A 21,955-nucleotide genomic window follows, 5' to 3' on the forward strand; every position below is an offset into this window, starting at 1 on the left:
AACTCAGCTACGTAAAAAAAACACTAAAGAAATGGCAAGGTTGCCATCCGAAGCACCACAAGGAGCAAACAGGAATAATAACCATGTGGTAGCAACTCAACAGATAAAAGCATGCAGACACGGTCAAGAGGTTCAACTGTTGTTCAGACCAAACTTCAGAATGGGGAAAAATTTGTGATCTAAGTGACTGACTATGGAATGACTGTTGGTGGCAAATAATGTGGGTTGAGCATCTCAAACTGGGATTTACTAGTTTGCAAAGAATGATGCAGCTAAAGACATCCAGCAAGTGGCAGCTGTGGGCAAAAATGCCTTTTTTAAAATTAGGTCAGAGGACAATGGCCAGACTGATTCAAGCTGACAGGAAGGCAACAGTAACTCAAACAACCACCCATTACGGTTGTCTGCAGAAGAACATCTCTGAACGTACAACACATCGAACTTTTAAGTGGATGGGGTAGCATAAGGTCACGTGCGTACATTCAGTGGGCACTTTATTAGGTAGAAGAGGTGCCCGAGTGTAGTTGTTAATCTGTTTTCCCACCAACTTCTATACTGTATACCAGGAACATTTATTAATTGAAAATGGATCAGCTCTGACCTCAGTATACCACCATGACTCTCTTCAGCAATCAACTCAGAACAGAAGTATCTTTGCATCGCAGTCTAAATTTATGACCCTTAGCCACTTTGGATCTCAGCTTTCTGGTGAGGGGTTAAATAATCTAGCAATGTCCTTCTGAGCAGTTTCCATTGGAAATCTTAACGACTACAGGGCCACAAGCCCCAACTCATGAGTAATCTCCTCAGCTCAAATAGATACTGCCGAAGTTCCTTTATCACTTTGTCTGTGTTGATCTCTATCCTTGTTCAAAATGTGTTTCGGCATTGTATTCAACAGTATCATTCCATCATCTTTTTAGCACTAACCCTCACCACTGACGTCAAGGCCAAAATATACAGGTTGGGCAAAAATCAGTAGTTCCCAGAGTGGTCAAAATATCATGACTCAATTTGGAAAGACCCAAATGCCCCAACAGATGCATTTAGCAGCCAGCCAAAAAAAAAAAATCAAATTTTACAAACGGCACACCAATTTCTTTGATATACAAGGAACTTACATTTTCTTTGTTTCGTTCACTAGAGTGAATGCCACCATTTGCCGGGCAAGGCACCTCAGAACCCAGAGAGTCGCAATGGATTGACTTTAGTGCAGGACTTGCTCCAAGAAATGTGAGCTACATTTAACAAAAAAAAGATCACTCAGAAAAAAAAAACAGTTAAGTTGAGGAACTAAAGCCAGGAGTCAGGGCAAAAGATCATACGTGTGTCTAATACTAGAGGGAAAACAGACTTTTCCCATTGTAAAATAGTTACTGATTCCAGTTTAGTACATCCAAACTCAACCATGTCGATTCATTCAGTATGGAGTTCTTGCAATGCAAGCACCTCCAAGAGCTACTAATTCAGTAAAACTTGTTCAGGAAACTAGTCGATGCAAGCACGCAGCCATCTATTTCTGCTTCCTTTAAAACTGACAAGCAGCTGTGCATCTTACCGAAGAGCAGCTGCTGGTTGACTGGTTCACAACAACTGCTCTTTCAAGCTCAATGGTGTAGCGCTGAGGATCAGGGAGCTCGCCTGTGTGCGTCTGCCAATGCGGCAACACAGCCCACAACTTACTAAATCTAAACCACTACTGGGCAACCCAGAACCCCACTACGCCCAGAGTAAAGGTTTCAGGAAGAATTCTTTAGAGTAAAATAACAAATTCAGAAAAATATGCCAAGCATCTGAAATAAGTGTCAAAGATTACAGTGAAAAGGCAGGAGAATGGGGTTGAGAGGGATTAAAAAAAATAGCCATGGTAGAATGGTGGAGCAGAGTTCGTGTGCCAAATGACCCAATCAGCTCCCATGACACAACTATGGTACTGTGGACAGATGAATTACTTAAAAGTGCATTCCGTATGATTTTTATTTATTAGACGACTAAAATCTGCCAACTAAACAAGAACAAAATGAGGAAAGAGACAAGAAAATTCCCAACCAGAATACTTGGATTCATGTTGCCTATTGCTCCCACCTACGATCATCCGGAAGCAGCTAGCCGGAGATTATTAGGGTGAACCGATGATGGAAAAAGCAGAAGAGGGTTTTGCACTTGATATATTTGCTAATTCAATCACATTCAGATGTAGCAGGTTATTAGGCAATCTGTCAATGCTTGGTGGGTTGGAGGTGGTGGTGAGAGCTGGCAAGAAAATACAGAACAGGAATATTGAGCTAGAAATAGAAAATGGAAATACCCAAGTTTGCACAGAAGTGTAAAGAAAAGCTGGAAAATATTCAGGAGCCAGTTAATAATACTGGCATAACATGTAGAAGAAAACCAAGGGGGAGGTAATATTTTAGCAATTAAGAAACATGGGTTGAAACAAGAATGGAAGCTTGAATACATGGACGATACCTTGGCAGATAGAATTAAAAGCATATTGGATGCCCTGGCAGGATCATGAATGTGAGCTCTGCCAGCCAGTGTTAACCCCAACCTGAAAGGCAAGCTTCAAAGCAATATAATGAAAGCCCCAATTTCCATGGGTAATTGTACAGTTCCAAAGTTTTCAATTCTGCAAAGTTTCTTGAAGCATAAGCCAGCACAACCATACAAAACTGACAAGGTTACTCACCGGAAGGGAGTTCATTCTTCTTATGGACAATTTGCTAAAAATAAGAAATGAAGAGCTGTTAGTGTTAATTCATTTATATTTTATAATTTAGAGACAGAGCATGCTAACTAGCCCTTCAGGACCAATGAGACCTCACTACCCATATGACCAATTAACCTCCTAACCAGTACATCTTTGGACTGTGGTAGGAAACAGGAGCATCCAAGTGAAACCCATGTGGTCACGAGGAGAAAGTATGCAACCCATATAGATGGCCTCGGGAATAGAAGTTAGGTCAGCGGTGCTCTAAGAGCACTACATTAATTGCTATGCTACCATGCTCAAAATAACAGACCAATATATTTAGTTTCTTGCCACTTACCGCAAAATTAATAATATTCAATTCTTGATCATGTGCTTAAAACATCTGAAGTAAAATATTTTTAAAATCTATAGCACTTACATGTAGGGCATTTCCTATAGTGGGGAGGGGGGGGGGCAGAATCTAGCAAGAGGGCACAGCCTCAGGATAGATGAACATCCCTCAGGAGGAATTTCTTTAGCCAGAGGGTGGAGAATCTGGAATTGGGTATACTGAAAGCAGAAGTTTTGGTTCTTGATTAATAATGGTGTCAAAGGTCACAGGGAGAAGGAAAATGCAAATAAGTGCAATAACAAATCAGCCCTGACTGAATGCTGGAGCAGACTTGATGGGATGAATGGCATAATTCTGCTCACATGTCATTTAGTTTTCCAGAACGCTATTTAGTTTTACTGAACATTGTAACCATCAGTCCCATGGGTTTCATGTTCAGCTACAGTTCTACAGGATTTGTCAACTTTAATTACATCTTTGATGAAGAAATTTCACATAACTGGTGGATTATTAGTGGGATTAGATGCTATGGAAAGCCACAAAAAACCTTTTACATTGCTCAATATTAAACAAAACTGCATCTCCCTGAATGGATGACTCATTTACAGAATAACCTTTGCCAAAGGCTGTATTCACTTCTGAAAATTTGAAGACTAACAGCTAACTGGGTAGCATCGTATCCATAGCAGTTAACGCCATGCTGTAAGATCGGGGTTTAATTTCTACTGCTGTCTGTCAGGACATTTTCCCTGTGACCACGTGGGCTTCATCTGGGCACTCCAGTTTCCGGTCCAGTTCCAAAAACATACAGGGTTAGTAAGTCCTGGGCATGCTACGCTGGCACAGGAAGCATGGTGACGCTTGTGGGCTGCTCAGCGAAATCCTTACTGATTTGAATTTGAAGCAACGCATTTCACCGCAAATTCAGATGTGGCAAATTAAGCCCATCTTTAAAAACTTTACAGAAAATACAGAAAAGTAACCAATTTCAAAACTAAAAAACTGCATGCCAGAAACACGCAGCTGGTCAGGCAGCATTCATGTAAAGAAACAGTTAGCATCTTAGATTCAATCACCAGAAATGGGACAGAGGTCTAGACTGACTAGAAAAATTCTTTCTGCAGATGCTGCTTGATCTGTGGAACATTTCCAGTATTGAGCAACTCCGTGGCTTATAAACTCCAAATGCCATACAGCCCAAACATATGAACAAGCATTTGAGAGATCAGCCAGAGAGATTTGCCAGCTGGTGCAGCTGTGGGGAAACTTGGGTCATCGCCACTGTTCTGACTTGAAATGGACTGGGCACCGTAACCACTGGCCCCAAGAAGCTCATATTCAACTGGAGGATCACAAAACCCACATTGATGAGGAAAATTCACACTCAATTTCAATAGGGACATGGAATCCCATTGTAACCCGGGCAGGACCTGTACTCTATTACTTTTATTACTTAAATACACAGCGCAATAACAAGTCCTTTTAGTCTAAAGAGCCAGCGCTGCAAAATTCACCCATGTGACCAATTAACTGACTGACCCACCCATCTTTGTAACGTGGAAGGAAACTAGGGTACCCAAAGGAAACTCGTGCAGCGATAGCAAGGAAGTACAAACTCCGCAGACAGCTGTGGATTGAATCTGGGTTGCTGGCACTTCAATTGTTACCTCAGCACTCCAAGTATTTCAGATACCATGTAGTAATTAGGCGTACACATTTACCAGCTTTTAGTTTTACTAAATTCACCGTTTTAAAAATGAGAATATAAAATGCAAATGAGTAACCGGAAAGAAGACACAAGGGGGAAAAATAGGATTACTCACAATCGATGCTGAACTATCAGGCAAGTATTAGCGTAATTTTATTTTAATGTACCCCGGGCTACCGTGGGAGGCGAGGGAGGAGATTGCTGAGCCTCTGGCGATGATCTTTGCATCATCAATGGGAACAGGAGAGGTTCTGGAGGATTGCAGGTGTTGTTCTCTTGTTCAAGAAAGGGAGTAGTGATAGCCCACAAAATTATACAACAGTGAGTCTTACTTCAGTGGTTGGTAAGTTGATGGAAAAAATCCTGAGGGGCAGGATTTACAAACATTTGGAGAGGCATAATATGACTAGGAATAGTCAGCATGGCTTTGTCAAAGGCAGGTTGTGCCTGATGAGCCTGATTGAATTTTGAGGATGTGACTAAACACATTAATGAAGGTAGACCAGTAGATGTAGTGTATATGGATTGCAGCAAGGCATTTGATGAGGTACCCCATGCAAGGCTTATTGAGAAAGTAATAAGCCAAGGGATCTAAGAGGACATTGCTTTGTGGATCTAGAATGGGCTTGCTCACAGAAGGCAAAGAGTGGTTGTAGATGGGTCATATTCTGCATGGAGGTCGGTGACCAGTGGTGTGCTTCAGGGATCTGTTCTGGGAGCCCTTCTCTTCGTGACTTTTATAAATGACCTGGATGAGGAAGCGGAGGGATGGGTTAGTAAATTTGCTGATGACACAAAGTTTGGGGGTATTGTGGATAGTGTGAAGGGCTGTCAGAGGTTACAGTGGGACATTGATAAGATGCAAAACTGGGCTGAGAAGTGGCATATGGAGTTCAATCCAGATAAGTGTGCGGTGGTTCATTTTGGTAGGTCAAATATGTTGGCAGAATATAGAATTAATGGCAAGACTCTTGGCAGTGTGGAGGATCAGAGGGATCTTGGGGTCCAAGTCCATAGAACATTCAAAACTGCTGCGAAGGTTGACTCTGTGGTTAAGGCAGCATACGGAGCATTCGCCTTCATCAACCATGGGACTGAGTTTAGGAGCTGAGTGGTAATGTTGCAGCTATATAGGACCCTGGTCAGACCTCACTTGGAGTACTGTGCTCAGTTCTGGTCACCTCACTACTGGAAGGACGTGGAAACCATAGAAATGATCCAGAGGAGATTTACAAGGATGTTGCTTGGATTGGGGAGCATGCCTTATGAAATCAGGTTGAGTGAACTTGGCCTTTTCTCCTTGGAGCAACAGAGGATGAGAGGTGACTTGATAGAGGTGTAGAGGTGTTGATCATGTGGATGGTCGGAGGCTTTTTCCCCAGGTTTGAAATGGCTGCCACAAGAGGACACAGGTTTAAGGTGCTTGGGAGTAGGTACAAAGGAGAGGTCAGGGGTTAGTTTGTGTGTGTGTTTTTTTATATAAAGCAGGCAGAGAGCAGTGTGTGGAATGGGCTGCCAGCAACGGTGGTGGAGGCAGATATGATAGGGTCTTTCAAGTGCCTTTTGGATAGGTACATGGAGGTTAGAAAAAGAGGGCTATGGGTAACCCTAGTAAGTTGTAAGGTAGGGACATGTTCATCACAACTTTGTGGGCCGAAGGGCCTGTATTGTGCTGTAGGTTTTCTGTGTTTCTGTGTTTAAAATGACTGATCAAAATAATCAGTCTGTATATGTAGAATTTTTGAGCTGACAGCTGGCCTTATTTAATGTGCTAATTGGAGTGTACATGCAGAGCAAAACCAGCTATGTCACATATGACAGGGACAAACTTACTTGACAAGCACTTTTCCAGATTCTAATAATGCTTTTTCAAATCTGTAAGAGAATAAGAAATCAAACTTAATTTGATGACAAGAGCAACTGAAAAAGTAAACAAAACAAATATGAATAAAGGGTAGGCAGGCATTATGTACAATATGAATTGCAGGTTTGCAGATTACAGGAAGACCTGAAGACATTAAGTTCTGTGGTTTAACTATCACACTGCACAATAGCCTTGCAGGTGCTGATTTGAAGGTCAGGGTTTTAAGATAATACACTAATCTGAAACACATAGGAACAGAATTTGCCAATCAGACCATTGGCCACAGTGGAATGGCAGATCAGATTCAATTTATCATCCCTCAACTTCATTCTCTGCTCATCTCCTGTAACCTTGACACCTTTACTCACCAAGAACCTATCAACCTCCATTTTAAATATACACAATGACTTGGCCCAGCAGTCCACGGTAATGAATTCCACAGATTCACCACCTCCTGGCTAAAGAAATTCCCCATCTGTTCTAAAGGGACATTCTTCTATTGTGAGGCTGTGCCTCTGGTGCTGGACTCATCCACTATAGGAAACATCCTCTGCACGTCCACCATCTCAGCCTCAGGAAGCGTGAACGTAAGCAGAGGAGATTCTTCAGGTGCTGGAAATCCAAGTGACACTTCTTTTAAAAAAAATCACTGAAGGGACTCAACAGGTCAGGCAGTGTCTCAATGTTTCAGGCAGAGACTCATCAGGACTGGGCACATTCCACTGTTACTCTTTTCCAGGATGGTAGTTTTAACAGCCCATATCACCACTGGTGGACAAAAATAAGTTAGCTAGAATACACACTTATTACCTTCAGTAGGGATATAACATCTGTTCCTGAACAGCATGTGAGCCCTGAAGTACTGCAATGAATGCAGTTTGCACAGAGAATGATAAAAGGATTCCAAGCGTTTGCAGCTCAAAAAGGATTCAAAATTGCCATTACCATTTCCATAGTGATGGACTTCAGACTCACTGCCCACCACCTGTATGCAAATAAGCTGCTTTGTCTGCCTTCGAGAATGGTCCCCGTCACCATATGCCATGCCGCGACCCCCACAGCTGTCACCATTTCATCAATGCCACAATCAGGAAGACGCAAGCGTGGCAAAACAAAGCAGAGGCACAACAGAACCGGTCAAGCAGAAAGGGCAGGCTCGTTCCTCACAACACATGCGACCCTCTCTATCCAGCAGGTTGGCCCGTGAATTGAGCAGATGGCATAGCATTCACCCCAGAATTAACTGGAGGCCTCAGAAGTTTACTCCATTAACTGGAAGAATTCTGACATTTTGTAAAAAGTGCAGTGGTTCAGTAGCATGGAAATTCTGAACAGGTTTTACTTCAAAAGCAGCTACAAATGCAGAGACATCAAGGAGATAGAGCACAAGCTATTAACTTGAAACATCTGCCAGAACATAGCCTAGATTCTCAGACATTTGTGCTACACCTTACCACAAGACCATTAAAAATTCAAACTACCCCTTTCCAGTCGTGATGAAGGGTCTCAGCCCAAACATCAACTGCACATTCTTCTGTCTGACCTGCTGAGTTCCTCCAGGAGTTTGAGTGTATAGGTTAACAAGCATGGAGGAACTCAGCAGGTTGAGCAGAGTGGGGGGGTGAACCAACATTTCAGATCGGAACCTAACATCAGGGCAATCTGTAGAGAGATGGCCAATAGTGGTGAGAAATGATTCTGAGAAAGGTGCACTGCGGAAGGGTATAGTATAGTAGGCAGGGAGGTGAGTATGCCTTTGAGAACATTGCACATATCCAAACAGAGATGAACAGGGACATTCGTAGTCTGCTGAGGGCTAGATTTGTGGCATCAAGACTAGTGATCTAGAGCTAGACAACCAGGTACGACTATGTTAACGGAGAAAAAAATTCTGAAGAGACCGAATCAGAAGCACATCAGCTTGAAAGCCATTACTTCCTACAAAGCAAAGCCTGACATGAATGAGCTAAATGCCTTTTATGAATGCTTTGAAAGGGAGAATAAAACTACAGCTATGAAGATCCCGAGGCATTTCAGCATCTGGTGAACCTGTGATATGTCATCTGGCTGACGTCAGAGCATCTTTCAGGAGGGTGAACACTCCCAAGGCATCAGACCTGGTTGGGGACTGAGAGCCTATGACAACCAAGTGGGAGGGTTTAAGAACATCTTCAAACTCACTGCTGCGCAGTCAGAGGTTTCCACCCATTTGAAAATTTAACAATCATACCAGTGCCCAAGAGTAACACGAACTGGCTCAATGATCATCACCCAGTTGCCCGCAACCTACATCAGGCTGCTGTTTATTGACTACGGCTCAGCGTTCAACACAATTACACCCTCAGTTCTAATCAACTAGCCCCTGGACCTCTGTACCCACCTTGACTTCCTTAGGAAGAACAGTCAGTGTGGATCAGAAGTAACATCTCCGCTGAAATCACAGAAGCACTTCAAATGATGTGCAAGTAGCCCATTGCTCTACTCACTACACCCATAACTGTGAGGCTAGACACAGCTCAAATGCCATCTACAAATTTGCCAATGACAGAACTATGGTAGTAAGAGTTTCAGATGGAGACACGGTGGTATGCAGGAGCAAGATTTATCAGCTGATTGATGCCACAACAGCCCAGCGCTAAATGTCAATAAGACCAAGGAATTAATTGTCAACCTCAGGAAAGGGAAAGTCAAGGGAACACACACTAGTACTTATTGAGGGACCAGCGGTGGAGTGGGTAAGCAGTTGAAAGTTCCTGGGTGTCAAGATCTAACATTGATGAAATTACAAAGTCACAACAGTGTCTATATCTAAGGAACTTGAGGAGATTTGCTATGTCACCAAAGACTTCAGAAACTTCTGCAAAGGGACCATTAAGAGCATCCAAATGGTGGCATCAGTTTGGTGTGGAGTGACCACTGTACAGAAGTGGAAAAAACTGCAGAAAGTTCAATCTCAGCCAGCTCCATCAGAGGAAACCTTCAAAATGCGATGCCTCAAAAAGGCAGCAGTCATCAAGGACCCCCCATCGCCTCAAAACCTGTCACCTAGGAGATGCCCTCCTCTCATTTCTACCATCCACCATCAGATTTTCAAATGGACAATGAACCCATGAACACTGCCTCTTTTTTCTTGTTTATCAACTAATTTAAATATATTTCTTATTGTAATGTATAGTGTTTGTATTACAATGTACTGCACCACAAGGCAGCAAATTTCATGACATATGCCACCCAACCAATTCCTATTCTAAGACAGTGAGTGGTAAGTGAATGATAGATGGAGACAGCCAAAAAGGAAACTGTTGGAGCAAGGTTTTCACAAATCTTTTGACAATGTGCCACACATGAGACTGCATAACAAGCTACAAGCCATGGTGTTACAGGAAAGATTCTAGCTTGGACAAAGCAGTAGCTATCTGGCAGGAGGCAGAGTGGGAATAAAGAGCTGGTGAATAGAGGTGTTCCACATGGTCTGTGTTTGGACCAATTTTGTTTACATTATATGTCAATGATTTGGATATAATTGACATCTTCGTTGCAAAGTCTGCAGATGATACAAAGATAGGTGAGGGGCAGGTAGTTTTGAGGAAGTAGAGCAGTTTCAGAAGGACAAAACAGAATGGGAGAACGGGCAAAGACTTGGAAGCCCTTGTGCAGGATTCCCTGAAGATTAATTTGCAGTTTGAGTCAGTGATAAGGTGAAATGCAATGTTAGCATTCATTTTAAGACGACTAGAATATAAAAGCAAGGATGTAATGTTGAGATTTTATAAAGCACTGGCAAGGCTTCATTGTGAGTATTGAGTAGGTTTGGAACACTTAGAAAGAACGTGCTGAAACTGGAGAGGGTTCAAAGGAGGTTCACTAAAATTGAATGGCTGATGGCTCTGGGCCTGTATTCACTGACATTCAGAAGAGAGGGGCATCCTTTTAGAACAGATGAGTAATTCTTTAGCCGGAGGGTCAAGATTCTCCATCTGAACCACCAGCTGCCCCTGGAACAAGAGGTGCAGGTAGACCCAGAGTCCGACTTGGAGCCTGAATCTAGTAAGAGGACTCTTCAGAAACGCAGGGGGACTACTGGGCCCCCAACAGGAGGGGTTAGGCTGGCCCCCACCCCTGAGAGAGATACTGATTCGGAGGATGAGGACCTGGATGTGTGGTACATGCTGCCTTTTGCTAACTCCCCAGTGAGACTTCCATTGAGACAGGTGAGGTGGGGTGGGGGGGGAGCTACCTTTGGGCAGCCTAGGTTGCAGCAGGACGGGGTTTGAACACGGAACAGAGGGCTTCAAGTTGCAGGTGGGCTTAAGTGATGGATCGGAGGTAGACCCAGTAGTGTCTGAACCTGAAGAGCTTGATGAGTTCTCAGAGAATTAGGAGACCACTTGAAAGGCTGACCTACATAGCACCAAGGGAACAGAGTGTGACCCCTACTGTGTTGGGGAGCTATGTCACTGGCTTTTAAACCTGGATTGGGCTTTGTTTTGCAGGAAGGGCTGGCAAATTATCTCAACATCACGAGGACACGAATAAATTTGATGGGGGGTGGGGGGTGTAACATGCTGTAGGGTGTCCCTGATAATGTAATGGTTTCTCTATAGCAGCAATGTTTGGGTTATGACCAGACATAATGGGGTTTGGAATGCTGCTGTTCTTTCTTGTGAGCTGGAAGAGATCTTCGCGGTCTTTGGTTGGCGAGAGAAGGAAGACACTTGTGGAGAGAGCTGGAAGACCACCGGATAGATGGACCGGGAACAAAGGTCCGAAGGGCAGTGACGATCAGAGTAGGTCGATAGTGGACGATTGACTTAACAATGAGCTCCAACATTACGTAACAGACAAGATTGGGCCGTTCCCCCCCACCCCCGTTTCTTTACTAACCATATAGTCAACTAAGAATTATAAAGCTTAATTGTTTAATTGCATATTGTGTAGTGTTTGTTATTTCGGGGTGCTGATTTGTAACAGGGGGCACATCGCGCAGCATTCACCCAAATAAGACTTCAAGTTTGGCCGGGCCAGGGGCTATCACCCCCTATATTAAGCCGCTAGCCGAAGCCAGAGTTACATATGCTTAAGGTAGAGGTTGATAGATTTTTGACTGGTCAGGACATGGGGAGAAGGCAGAAGATTCAGGTTCAGGGGAAAATAGGATCAGCCCTCATGAAATGGTGGAGCAGATTTGATGGGCCAAATGGCCTAATTCTGCTCCTATATCTCATGGTCTAATGTAGAGGGTAGAGGAGTAGAGGGTGATGAGAGACAACTGCTGGTGGGAAATATCAGCAGTGGTAACTGATTGTGTGCCTGATAAGTTGGTGAGAATGAGGTGACCAGCAGAAGGAATCAACCTTGTTATCTTCTTGAATCCTATTGTTATTGATTTACCTTGTTCAACCTCAGTGTACTATGTAATGATTTTATCTGTATGAGCAGGATTCAGTCAACCTTTTCACTGTAACTCAGTACAAACCAATTCCATCCAGATGGTGGATGGGGTGAACCTTGTGTGAGGTGGGTAGATGGGGGAAAAAGTAGTGAGAGGACAACAGAAAGAAGGCTGTTGGGGGTGTGTTGTGAAGAGAAAAATAAGACCAAAGAAGGAGCTGGGGAACTCCTAAAATTGAATAACTCAATAGTCATGCAATACTGGACGTTATCAGCAGCTTCTACAGTTGTATCTAATACTGAAACAGCAACAATTCTTGTTTTTCCAAAAATGCCAATGATCAGGGAGCTGGAACATGGCCCTTCATTCAAAGCTATGCACAGGGCTATGCTAGTCTCAAGCCAAATACTAATGGATTGAGATTTCCACCACTTGCACTTTGCCAGCAAACATCAAGGTTGGAAGGCTTACTGAACAGCAACTATTGAGCATCATTCTTAGGGCAAATACACTTGCACCTGACAAAAGTCAGAATGCCATAGCACTACGACAAACAAAACTTTCAGCCCATCCAGTCTCTGCCTAGTCCCATTGACCTGTACCACAGCTCTCCATACCACTCCAACCCACGCACTTATCTAAACTTGTTGAATGTTGCAATGGGCATTGCAGCACACTCCACACCTCAGACTGAAAATCTCCCTCATCTTCCGCTTCCACCTTTAACACGTGACCTGTGGCCACTACTGGAGCTCTAGATGGAAGGGTGTTATAGCTCAAGCTTTCACTGGGCCTCACTGTAACTGTAGAAGAGGCCACAAAGGTCAGGATGGGAGCGAGAAGGTGAAATGGCAAGTAACTAGTTCAGGATTACTCCCTGACTGAACAGAGGTGGTCTACAAACGGTGCAAGTGGACAACAGCACCTAGTCATGAATAAAGTAGCTAGGTGCAATAAAGGGTGGAGATAGATCTCTACCAAAGGAGGTGCAAGGTGCTCCGTCCCTCTGCTAGCCTGCAGGTCACCCTTGGGCAAGTTGTAGCACCTGCTTAGCCCTGGGTCACTTGGAAGTCACGGAAGCGGGTGGTAGATATTTGTATGAGCAGCCGGTGCACGTCACAAGACCTAGTCGTGTGACCACTGACGGCAGGCAGACAATCTCTGAACAGTATTCATAATCGGGGGTCACCCATCTTGTACAAACACTGCCCAGAAGGCAGCAATAGCAAACAACTTCTGTAGAAAAATTTACCAAGAACAAGCCAGGCCGCGGCACATGATGATATTTGTTATTGCAGTTTACAGTTTCTTTATGTCTTGCTCTGTACTGCTGCCCCAAACAATAAATTTCATGACATGTCAGTGACAAAATTGATTCTGATTTTAGTTCTGAATGTATTGGGCCCATGGTACACCACCCAGAAGGCAGCAATGACAAACCACTTCTGTGGAAAAATTTACCCGGAATAATCATTGCCATGTGAAGACCATGAATGCCCACATCACATAACGAACGAACAAGGTGCAACACAAGCATCAAAGTGTACACACAGAATACATCAGCAATGACAAGTTGAAAAGCAACCACTGCATTGACATCAAGAACCAAAAACACAGTCAACAACTTTAAATGTGTGACTCACGTTTCATCAATTTCCTTTTCATCCATTGGACTTGGCGAATCCATACAAAGCCCTGTACAAGACAAACATCAAAGAACACATTATTTTTTGTTCTGGATTCTGCTCGTTTTACAATGCAAAGTCTCCTCCGAAATCAAGAATGAGACAAAAGCTCTCAAAATGCTGGAGGAACTCAGCAGGCAAGGCCACACCTACGGAAAAAAAGTACAGTCGACGATTTGGGCCCAAAACCCTTCGGCAGGACTGTTGAAAGGTTTCAGCCCAAAATGTCGACTGTATTTCTCCTATCATGAATGCCGAGTTCCTCCAATATTGTGTGTGTTTTTTGGATTTCCAGCATCTGCAGATTTTCTCTTGTTTATGAGACAAAGATTATTGCTTGCAAAAGTTCTATTAAGAGAATGGAAAATAATTAATAAGAGTAGAGAACACAAGGAAAGCAATCACAGTTGTCTCAGACTCACTAGAGAAAACCCAAATTGGTAACAACCAACCCATAAAATAGCCTGATTACTACTAAAGGCTAAAATTTTAGAAAAATACATAAGCAACTGCACTGTAATTACTGAAATTTCACTTAGCAATTACATGCACAAGGGCCATCATGTAAAAACAAGCATAGGAATTATCCAACAGCAGGCACCCACTGGCCATTTCAGAGGCCAAGCATCAATCACGAGGCATCCAGAATTGCAACTAGGTTAGGAAAAGATCTCACGAAAGGAAAACAGTGAACCATCACTTGCTTTTCACAGCCCATTATCTCATGATGACCATTACTGGCAATGCCACTGTCGTCCAGATTTATCAACTAAAACTTAAACTGTCCAGCTTCATTGGTGGGTTTTGAAATAACTTAGAGAGCACTGACCTGGCTTCTGTTAGTTAGACAAGTACCCCCAGGTACATGCCACACTGTTACGCAAAGACCGTGACACACACTAGTAACAGTAATTCATCTTTCAACTGTTTTTTGTACTCAATGGATTCCCATTAGCCATGTTGACAGTGATCAGTATTCAATTCCCGTCACTGTTTCCTCCAGATATTCTGGTTTTTTGCCACATTCCAAAGATGAACTGATTAAAGGTTAGTGCATCATAGGTATGGCATGCTGGAGCCAGAAGTGGGGTGCAAAGACCTGCTGGTTAGGTTAATTGGTCAACGTAAATTGTCTCGTGATTAGGATAGGTTAAACTAGGCCACACGGGTCAAAGTGCTGGAAGTGGTGATTCTGCACACCATCTTAATAAATAAAAGACACTTACCAGCTGAACACAGCACATTTGGACTCTGACGGTCACTAACACAAATGAGGCATTTTACTGTAAATTAATGTACATGCAACTCATAAATTTCACCTTCATCTTAAACTCCTTGAATACACAAAGACCTGCGGTTCACTAATCTCTACAATGCCAGATGACTTGCACCAAAGGATTTTCCTTATCTCAAATCCAAATAGTATAAATCTATTTTTATTTGGATTTGAGATTAGGAAAAATGACAGGAATTGACGTCTGAATCAGAACTCTCAACATTCACCCTATCAGGACAAACTACAATGAACACCTGAAATCTGAGGAATGCAGCAACCTTATTTTCAAAGGAGGGAGGGGGGCACTCAACAAAGAACGAATTCACATCTTAAATTAATCCCCTTTAAAACACTACCTTCATATAATACAATTAACAATCAGTAAAAATAAGAATGACAAAGACGCCAAGTTACAGCAATAGAGAAAGTATTCAAGACAATGTGCATCATTGACTGCCGCTCATGCTCCATATTCCCAGGGCAAGTTAACAGCTGAAAATGCAGTGCATAAGCTCCTTGCACATCCACCTGTGACTACAGCTGCCATCTCACCCTTGGGGAAACTTCTCATAATCAGGAACAACGGCAGTTACAAAGAAGAGCTACAGCACACATGCAGAAAACTGCCAGCACGGAGCCCACCTGCTCCAGAATAAGCCACAGAGTCAGCACCCAGCAGCCTGGTGCACGTCACCTCTTTCAAAAGCCCAGCTGCTTTCAAATGTAAATCTTACAGCACAAAAGCAACTGCCAACAAGATGCTCGGGTTCTATTCGAGATCCTACTTAAACATGGATTCCTTCTCTTTCTGCCTCCATCCTTTCAATCCCTGAGGTAGCAGGCTCCCTTTGCTTGAACGGATCTGGACTGAGTGCCCGAAACATTGACAGTACTCTTCCTAGATGCTGCCTGGCCTGCTGAGTTCCTCCAGCACTTTTTGTGTGCTGCTCAGATTTCCTTTTGCTTCTGATATATTTTCTTTAGAGATATTGTGCAGAACAGGCCCAACAAGCCAATCAGCAGAACCCACCCATTTAATCTTAGCCAAATCGCAGGACAATTCACAATGACCAATTGAGCCACTAACCTTTGGAAAGTAAGAAACCAGAAAACTGGGAGGAAATACACGGTCATACCAACTCCTTACAGACAGTACCGGAATTGAACTCGATGCCCCAAGCTGTAATAGTGTCACACTCTATGCTACCATCATGGCCCAATGTGCAATATTGGTTGCATTATGGTCAAACTAGAACCTTCACAGACCCAGATAATTGAAACAAATCAGCATCATGATTTTCCAGATTAATGCCCAGCTGCAGTTTAGGTATAAAGCAGGCTGCAAATTTTAAAGAGAAAACCAACTGCACACTAAGATCACCACGGGATCAGTTGATGCCCTCAAATCTCCTGCAACTCCCCTACAATTTCGTGCCGTGAGTGGTTCAGTGTTAAAACTAACCACTTGGGAGCGATATCCCAATCTGCAGAGCCAGGCTGCATTTCACAGCAGCACATCACACAGAGCTGCTGGGCAGTCTAATGGAATGAGGCTTCATTACCTCCAATGTCACGCTGGGAAAATGAAACAAAACGATAGCAATTGATGCCACCCAGGGAGGGAGAGAGGATGGCATGACTCAGCCTTGACACTTGATTGAACAGTACCTGCACAATTTATTTTCTGTTAAAACTCAATGAACAGGAAACCACACAGAGTACCACCCAGAATGTGGTTTTATCAATACTACCAGTCATTAAATCAGACTTTTGGGTCTTTAAATTTTTGGGTTTCTTTGATAAACCCAAAATTTCTTTGATAAAGTAAAATTGGATGGGTATATGGACAGGAAAGGAATGAAGGGTTACAGGCTGAGTGCGGGTCAGTGGGACTAGGTGAGAGTAAGCGTTCAGCACGGACTAGAAGGGCCGAGATGGCCTGCTTCCGTGCTGTAATTGTTATATGGTTATAAAAGGCACTTTATACCAAAATAAACTTCATGACAAAAAATTACCGACAACAAACAATGCAATCGCTTTCATTCTTAAATTCATAGTCAATGCTTTTGGTACTGTTCCTTGAAGTAATAGGACTGTTCCCATTCAGGAGGCCCTCTTGGGTGCTAAGGGATGCATCACCCAACAGAGCCCCTCCCTCTCCAAAAGAACTCGGATGAGACAGCACCTTCTTAAAATGTAACTGAAGTGCCCTTGAAAGAAAGCCACTTCAATGGAAGAGGCTTAACAAATCGTTCTGAGGAACAATTCTCACACTCTTAGCCTTGATCCTTAAAAACCTTGCGATCTTCTGGATAAAAATAGTTTATTACTAAACTAATACAACAGATGCAACTACAAGCAAACGATTAATCTGAACATCGTACACCTACCGGCATCAGAATCAGATGAGAGAGTCTTAATTAAAGGAGATCCGTTTGGTCGACGCTTCGGTGTATCATTGTTGCTATAAAAATGAAAACAAAAAAATTACGAATCTGAAAGAAATTTAAAATTAAGATCCATTCAAGTTTTTCAAATAATACTCAACTACAATTTGAAGATGCGGTAGTTTTAATTCACTAATTATTAATAATATATTAAAATAAAGGCATTCCTACATCGCAGGGTTCACAAACAGCACATTTCCTGATACACCGCAAATACGACCCAATCCTCACGCCCACGTTTTAATCCACACCTATGCATCAACATTTACACATATATGTACCAAGATTAACTGATCATTAAATCTAAAAACTTTCCCCCCAAGACTCAGTTCCTCTAGACCCAGCAGCGGTCCCTGGCTGCGTTACTCTCCCCCACCACACTGTACGTAGGACAAAAGATCGCAATCAAGTCATTTGGTCCAACGAGTTGCTTCTGCCATTTCACTCTGGTTGATTTATTAGCTCCCTCAAATCCATTTTCCTGCGTCCTTCCCATAACCTTTGATACTGTGACTAATCAAGAACCTCCGTTTTAAATATACTCAGCGACTTAACCTACAGAGTCGTCCGTGGCAACGAATTCCACAGATTCACTACCCTCCCCATAAAGGGACTTCCTTGAATCCTGAGGCTGTGCCCCCTGGTCCTAGACTTCCTCCACTATTGGAAACCTCCTCTCCACGTCCACTCTTCTAGAGCTTTCAATATACAAAAGATTACAGCGAGATCCACTTTCATCTTCTAAGCTCCATAGAGTGAAGGCGCGGAATCAGTACATGTTCTTTATACGCTAATCTTTTAATTCCCGAATCATTCTCGTGAAACCCCTTTGGACCATCTCCAACATCAGAACATATTTTCTTAAAGAAAAGTTTCTGCACCCTTTGCTCCAGCCACGATAGCAAGGTCACAATCCTTCCAAGGCCCTTACACCCAAAGTACCAACACAAGCTTCCTCCGTAATACATCATTCTCTAATTCACCTCTCCCCCCGCCCCCCACCCCACGTCTCCCTTTCTCCCGGTCAATTTACCTGCCCAGGCCTCTGAGGTTGTCCATATTGAGAGCCAAGTTGGTGACGGGGCTGAGCACTGGTGTGTCGCGGGGGTAATCGATCCCGCTGCCTGTGAACAGGGCCTTGCACGACTTGGCCTTCTGCAGGGAGATGTAGGGTCGCCGGGGAACGAGGTCAGCGCCACGGGGCCCGGGGGGCCTGGCCGCGTCCAGGACGGGCCGAGAGGAGCCGGCTCCGCTCATCGTCTTTCAGACCCCAAATTAAAATCGTCTCCAGATGCCAAACTAAAAGCAACGGCGTAGATAGGAAGGGAATAGTACAGCTGGGGAGGGGAAGGGCCCAGCGCTCACTGCCCAGCCGGGACACTGCAGCTTCATGTAGCCAGGCCCCGGCTCCCAGCCGCCGCCTTTATTTCGAAAATCAACACCGCGCCACGCCCCGCCCCGATCAGCATCGTATGGGAATCTTCACCAATCAGAAAGCAGTTCCAATTCCGCTGGCGGAGATTCTCCCAATGGGGGCGGCCCTTTCCGAGGACTTCTTCGCTCACGTCTCTTAGCCAATCGCTATGGCTCTTACGTGAAAGCCAGCTGGATCATTCCATTAGGGAAGAGCGGTGTTTAGAATCTTTCGAGTTATTATAAGTCCTCCAGCCCACCTGATATTTTACTATAACAACTTTCGTATAACATATCTAAGTTTATTTACATAGTGTTAAGTTACTTAAGCATTTATTATCTATAATTTCCCATGTTAGTGTGAAAAATATTAGTGACCTTCCCTGCTCTGTGAATGCGGGGTTCGGTTTTGTATCTTCTTTCCCGCGGGAAACAGCTGAGCGGGGATTTTAAACCAAGGTTCCCGACTTTGAAATGTCACTTGAGATTAGTTTTATAAACTTGGATTCTTTTGCAAAAGTCTTGTGGTTAAGATTCCTCATACATCACATTCACATCTGGTTTTGCTATGCTTATTTTTTTTTATTTCCAGGAGAGAAGACAGACAAAGGGGGGAAACTTCCACACTTGCATTCATTCAATATCTTAAATATGAATTCTTTAGTAGTACACCAGAACTGAAGGTCTCCACGCAATAGAAAATTGACAACCTTCTGATAACACACTGAGTCCCCAAATCACTCACAAGGCAAATTCCCATCCCCCCCACCCTAGCTCCTGAAAATATCAATGTACTTAGCTGCATTCAAAACAGTCAGTGAGACAATGTTACAAAAACATTTCTTTCTCTTATCATTCTAATTAATTAAAGAATTTCTTCTCTAATTAGGTTGCTCTTTTATGTGCAATATAAAATTTTACATGCTATTAAAATACCAATTTTGTAAGGATTTTCTTTGTTTTTTAAATGGGAACCTAACATTAGCTTTAACTTTAAAATATTAATACAAAATTGCAGCGATGTTTTCTAAATTTATAAAATATATTTTTAAAAGAATCCTTACAAATTACAATACTATACTTGACGAATTAACTATTGTTCAGCCTGTTAGTTCAGAATCCAAGGGCTTTGGGTTCAAGTTGAACATCAGAGAAAACATTCCAAAATCCAGGTTGACATTTCTGCATTTGACATGCTGACTATGTTAAAACACAGCAGTAAGTATTCTCTCGAAAAATGGCAATTTTTCAAAGAAGGCTTATCTTTATCCTTTAATCCTTATTTATAAGATTTTTTTCCTTTCTAACATTTCTAGGAATGACTATCAAAACATGGAGCAAAAGAAAAGCAAGATGGTGCATTGAAAACAAACTCCATGTGGTGCTAAATATTTTAGTGATCCTTGTGAAAAGCTGTCCAGTTTAACCCCTCACCCAGCAGCTTTCCCAAAGTAAGAATCAGGTTTATTATCACTGATATAGATGCCATGAACTGTATCGCTTTGTGGCAGCACGACTCTGTAAGACATAAAAACTACTAGGGCAAACAAAGCATAATGTAGCAGAGCATGATGGGCCAAAGGACCTGTACCATATATGTTGTTTATGCCACGAGGTACCTGGAAAACAATTAGTCTAAGAGAATGAATGAGAAAGTTAGAGTAGGAGAGAGTGAGAGAAGGAGGTAGCTGGAATACAGAGAGGGAGAGGGCTAACATTGGATGACATGACAAATGAAGGCAGACATTACAGGAAAATGGTGCAGGAGAGAGATAGCAAGGGTGAAGGTGGAGACATGCTGGAGGGTGATAAGTGGGATCACTAAGGGCTACCATTGCTGGAATCTGCTGAATAAAAGAAGTGACAATGGGAAACATTAGAGGGGAGGTAAATGGTAGATGGTCCATTGGGGGAGGGGAGTGAGGTGGGGGGAAACTACAGTGGAAATAACTGAGAGGGGAGACAGGTGGGGGACAGAAATGGGTAATGGTGGATGGATTGTTTGACAGGTAGGGAGAGTGCTGAGGATGGGGGAGGAGAAGAAGAATTGAATACTATTTAAGATCAGAAAATTGTGTTGCAGACTGCCCAGGCAGAATATGAGGTTTTCTTGTCTTGCCTTATGACTAGGACAATGAGGGAAGTTAAAATCGGCTATTCTTGAGCCTGGTGGTATATACTTTAAAGCTTTTGTATTTTTTGTCCTGGGGGGGGGTTGAGAAGGAGAAGGGGGAATCTCCATAGTGGGGGGGGGTCTTTGATTATGCTGACCGCTTTACTGGGGCAGCTGGAAGTACAGAGCGAAGGCAACTTCCTGTGATGTGCTAAGCTGTGTCCCCCACCCTCCGTCGTTTATTGAGGTCATTTGCAGAGCAGTTGCCAATGACAAACTGTGAAGCACCTGGAGAGGATGCGTTTTATGTGGTGCATCTATAAAAACCTGTACCGATCAGGGCAAGAGTCTACATCCAGAGAATTACTATGGTCTCCGGATGTTGTAGGAAAGTAGTTTATGGAGAAGGGAAGGGATCTGACATCAAAAAGGAGACTTTTAACATTGAGCTGTTGCAGGACCAGGATCCATTGTGGATCAGTGATCTAATAAGGTGAGGGTAGCAGGAGATAGAATTCCCCTGTCCTGGCTCACTGAACCTGAGGTAGACCATCTACAAAATGCACGGAAATATCTCCCTGACACTCTTCAACAGTATCTATTCAACCTGCAGTGCAGTGAGACAGGGGAACTGGAACTCCGACAAGTACTCTTTCCAATCACACGGGAACTTAAGTATCCTTGTACATGGATCACTGAAAATTAACATCCAGAAGCCCCTGCCAACAGTGGCGGTAGAGACAGATACATTAGGGATAATTAACAGACAATAGATAGGCACATGGACAATAGAAAAAAATCAGGGCTTTGTGGTACAGAAGGGTTAGATAGACCTTGCATTAAGTTAAAGGGTCGACATGATATTGTGGGTTGAAGGGCCTGGACTCTGCTGTAGTTTTCCATATGTTCTTTATACAATAAGGTAGTTGGAAATGGAATGAGAAAGAGAGAGTGGGAACATGCAGGAGACAGAGAGAGGAGGGGAGAATGAGAGATTGGAGAGCATGACGGAG

The 21,955-nt window shown here is 43.2% G+C and overlaps 1 protein-coding gene across 3 annotated transcripts in view; it reads right to left on the reverse strand.

The window, feature by feature from the left end:
* cdc25b (cell division cycle 25B) overlaps positions 1-18,824 on the reverse strand; it is a 36,224-nt gene extending 17,400 nt beyond the window's left edge. The window contains exons 1-6 of one of the 3 annotated variants that reach the window (XM_073042136.1): positions 18,450-18,824; positions 17,360-17,433; positions 13,652-13,703; positions 6,586-6,627; positions 2,690-2,723; positions 1,122-1,238 (exon numbers count right to left, since the gene is read on the reverse strand). In XM_073042136.1, the coding sequence (XP_072898237.1) occupies positions 1,122-1,238; positions 2,690-2,723; positions 6,586-6,627; positions 13,652-13,703; positions 17,360-17,433; positions 18,450-18,673 (543 nt within the window). In that variant the 5' untranslated portion in view covers positions 18,674-18,824. Of the gene's footprint in view, positions 1-1,121; positions 1,239-2,689; positions 2,724-6,585; positions 6,628-13,651; positions 13,704-17,359; positions 17,434-17,587; positions 17,796-18,449 lie in introns of those variants that run through there. The other 2 variants (XM_073042138.1, XM_073042137.1) reach the window with 2 other exon arrangements.
* Between the last annotated feature and the right edge of the window lie 3,131 nt (positions 18,825-21,955).

Source organism: Hemitrygon akajei, chromosome 4 (genome assembly GCF_048418815.1).
Source record: "Hemitrygon akajei chromosome 4, sHemAka1.3, whole genome shotgun sequence".
NCBI lineage: Eukaryota > Metazoa > Chordata > Chondrichthyes > Myliobatiformes > Dasyatidae > Hemitrygon > Hemitrygon akajei.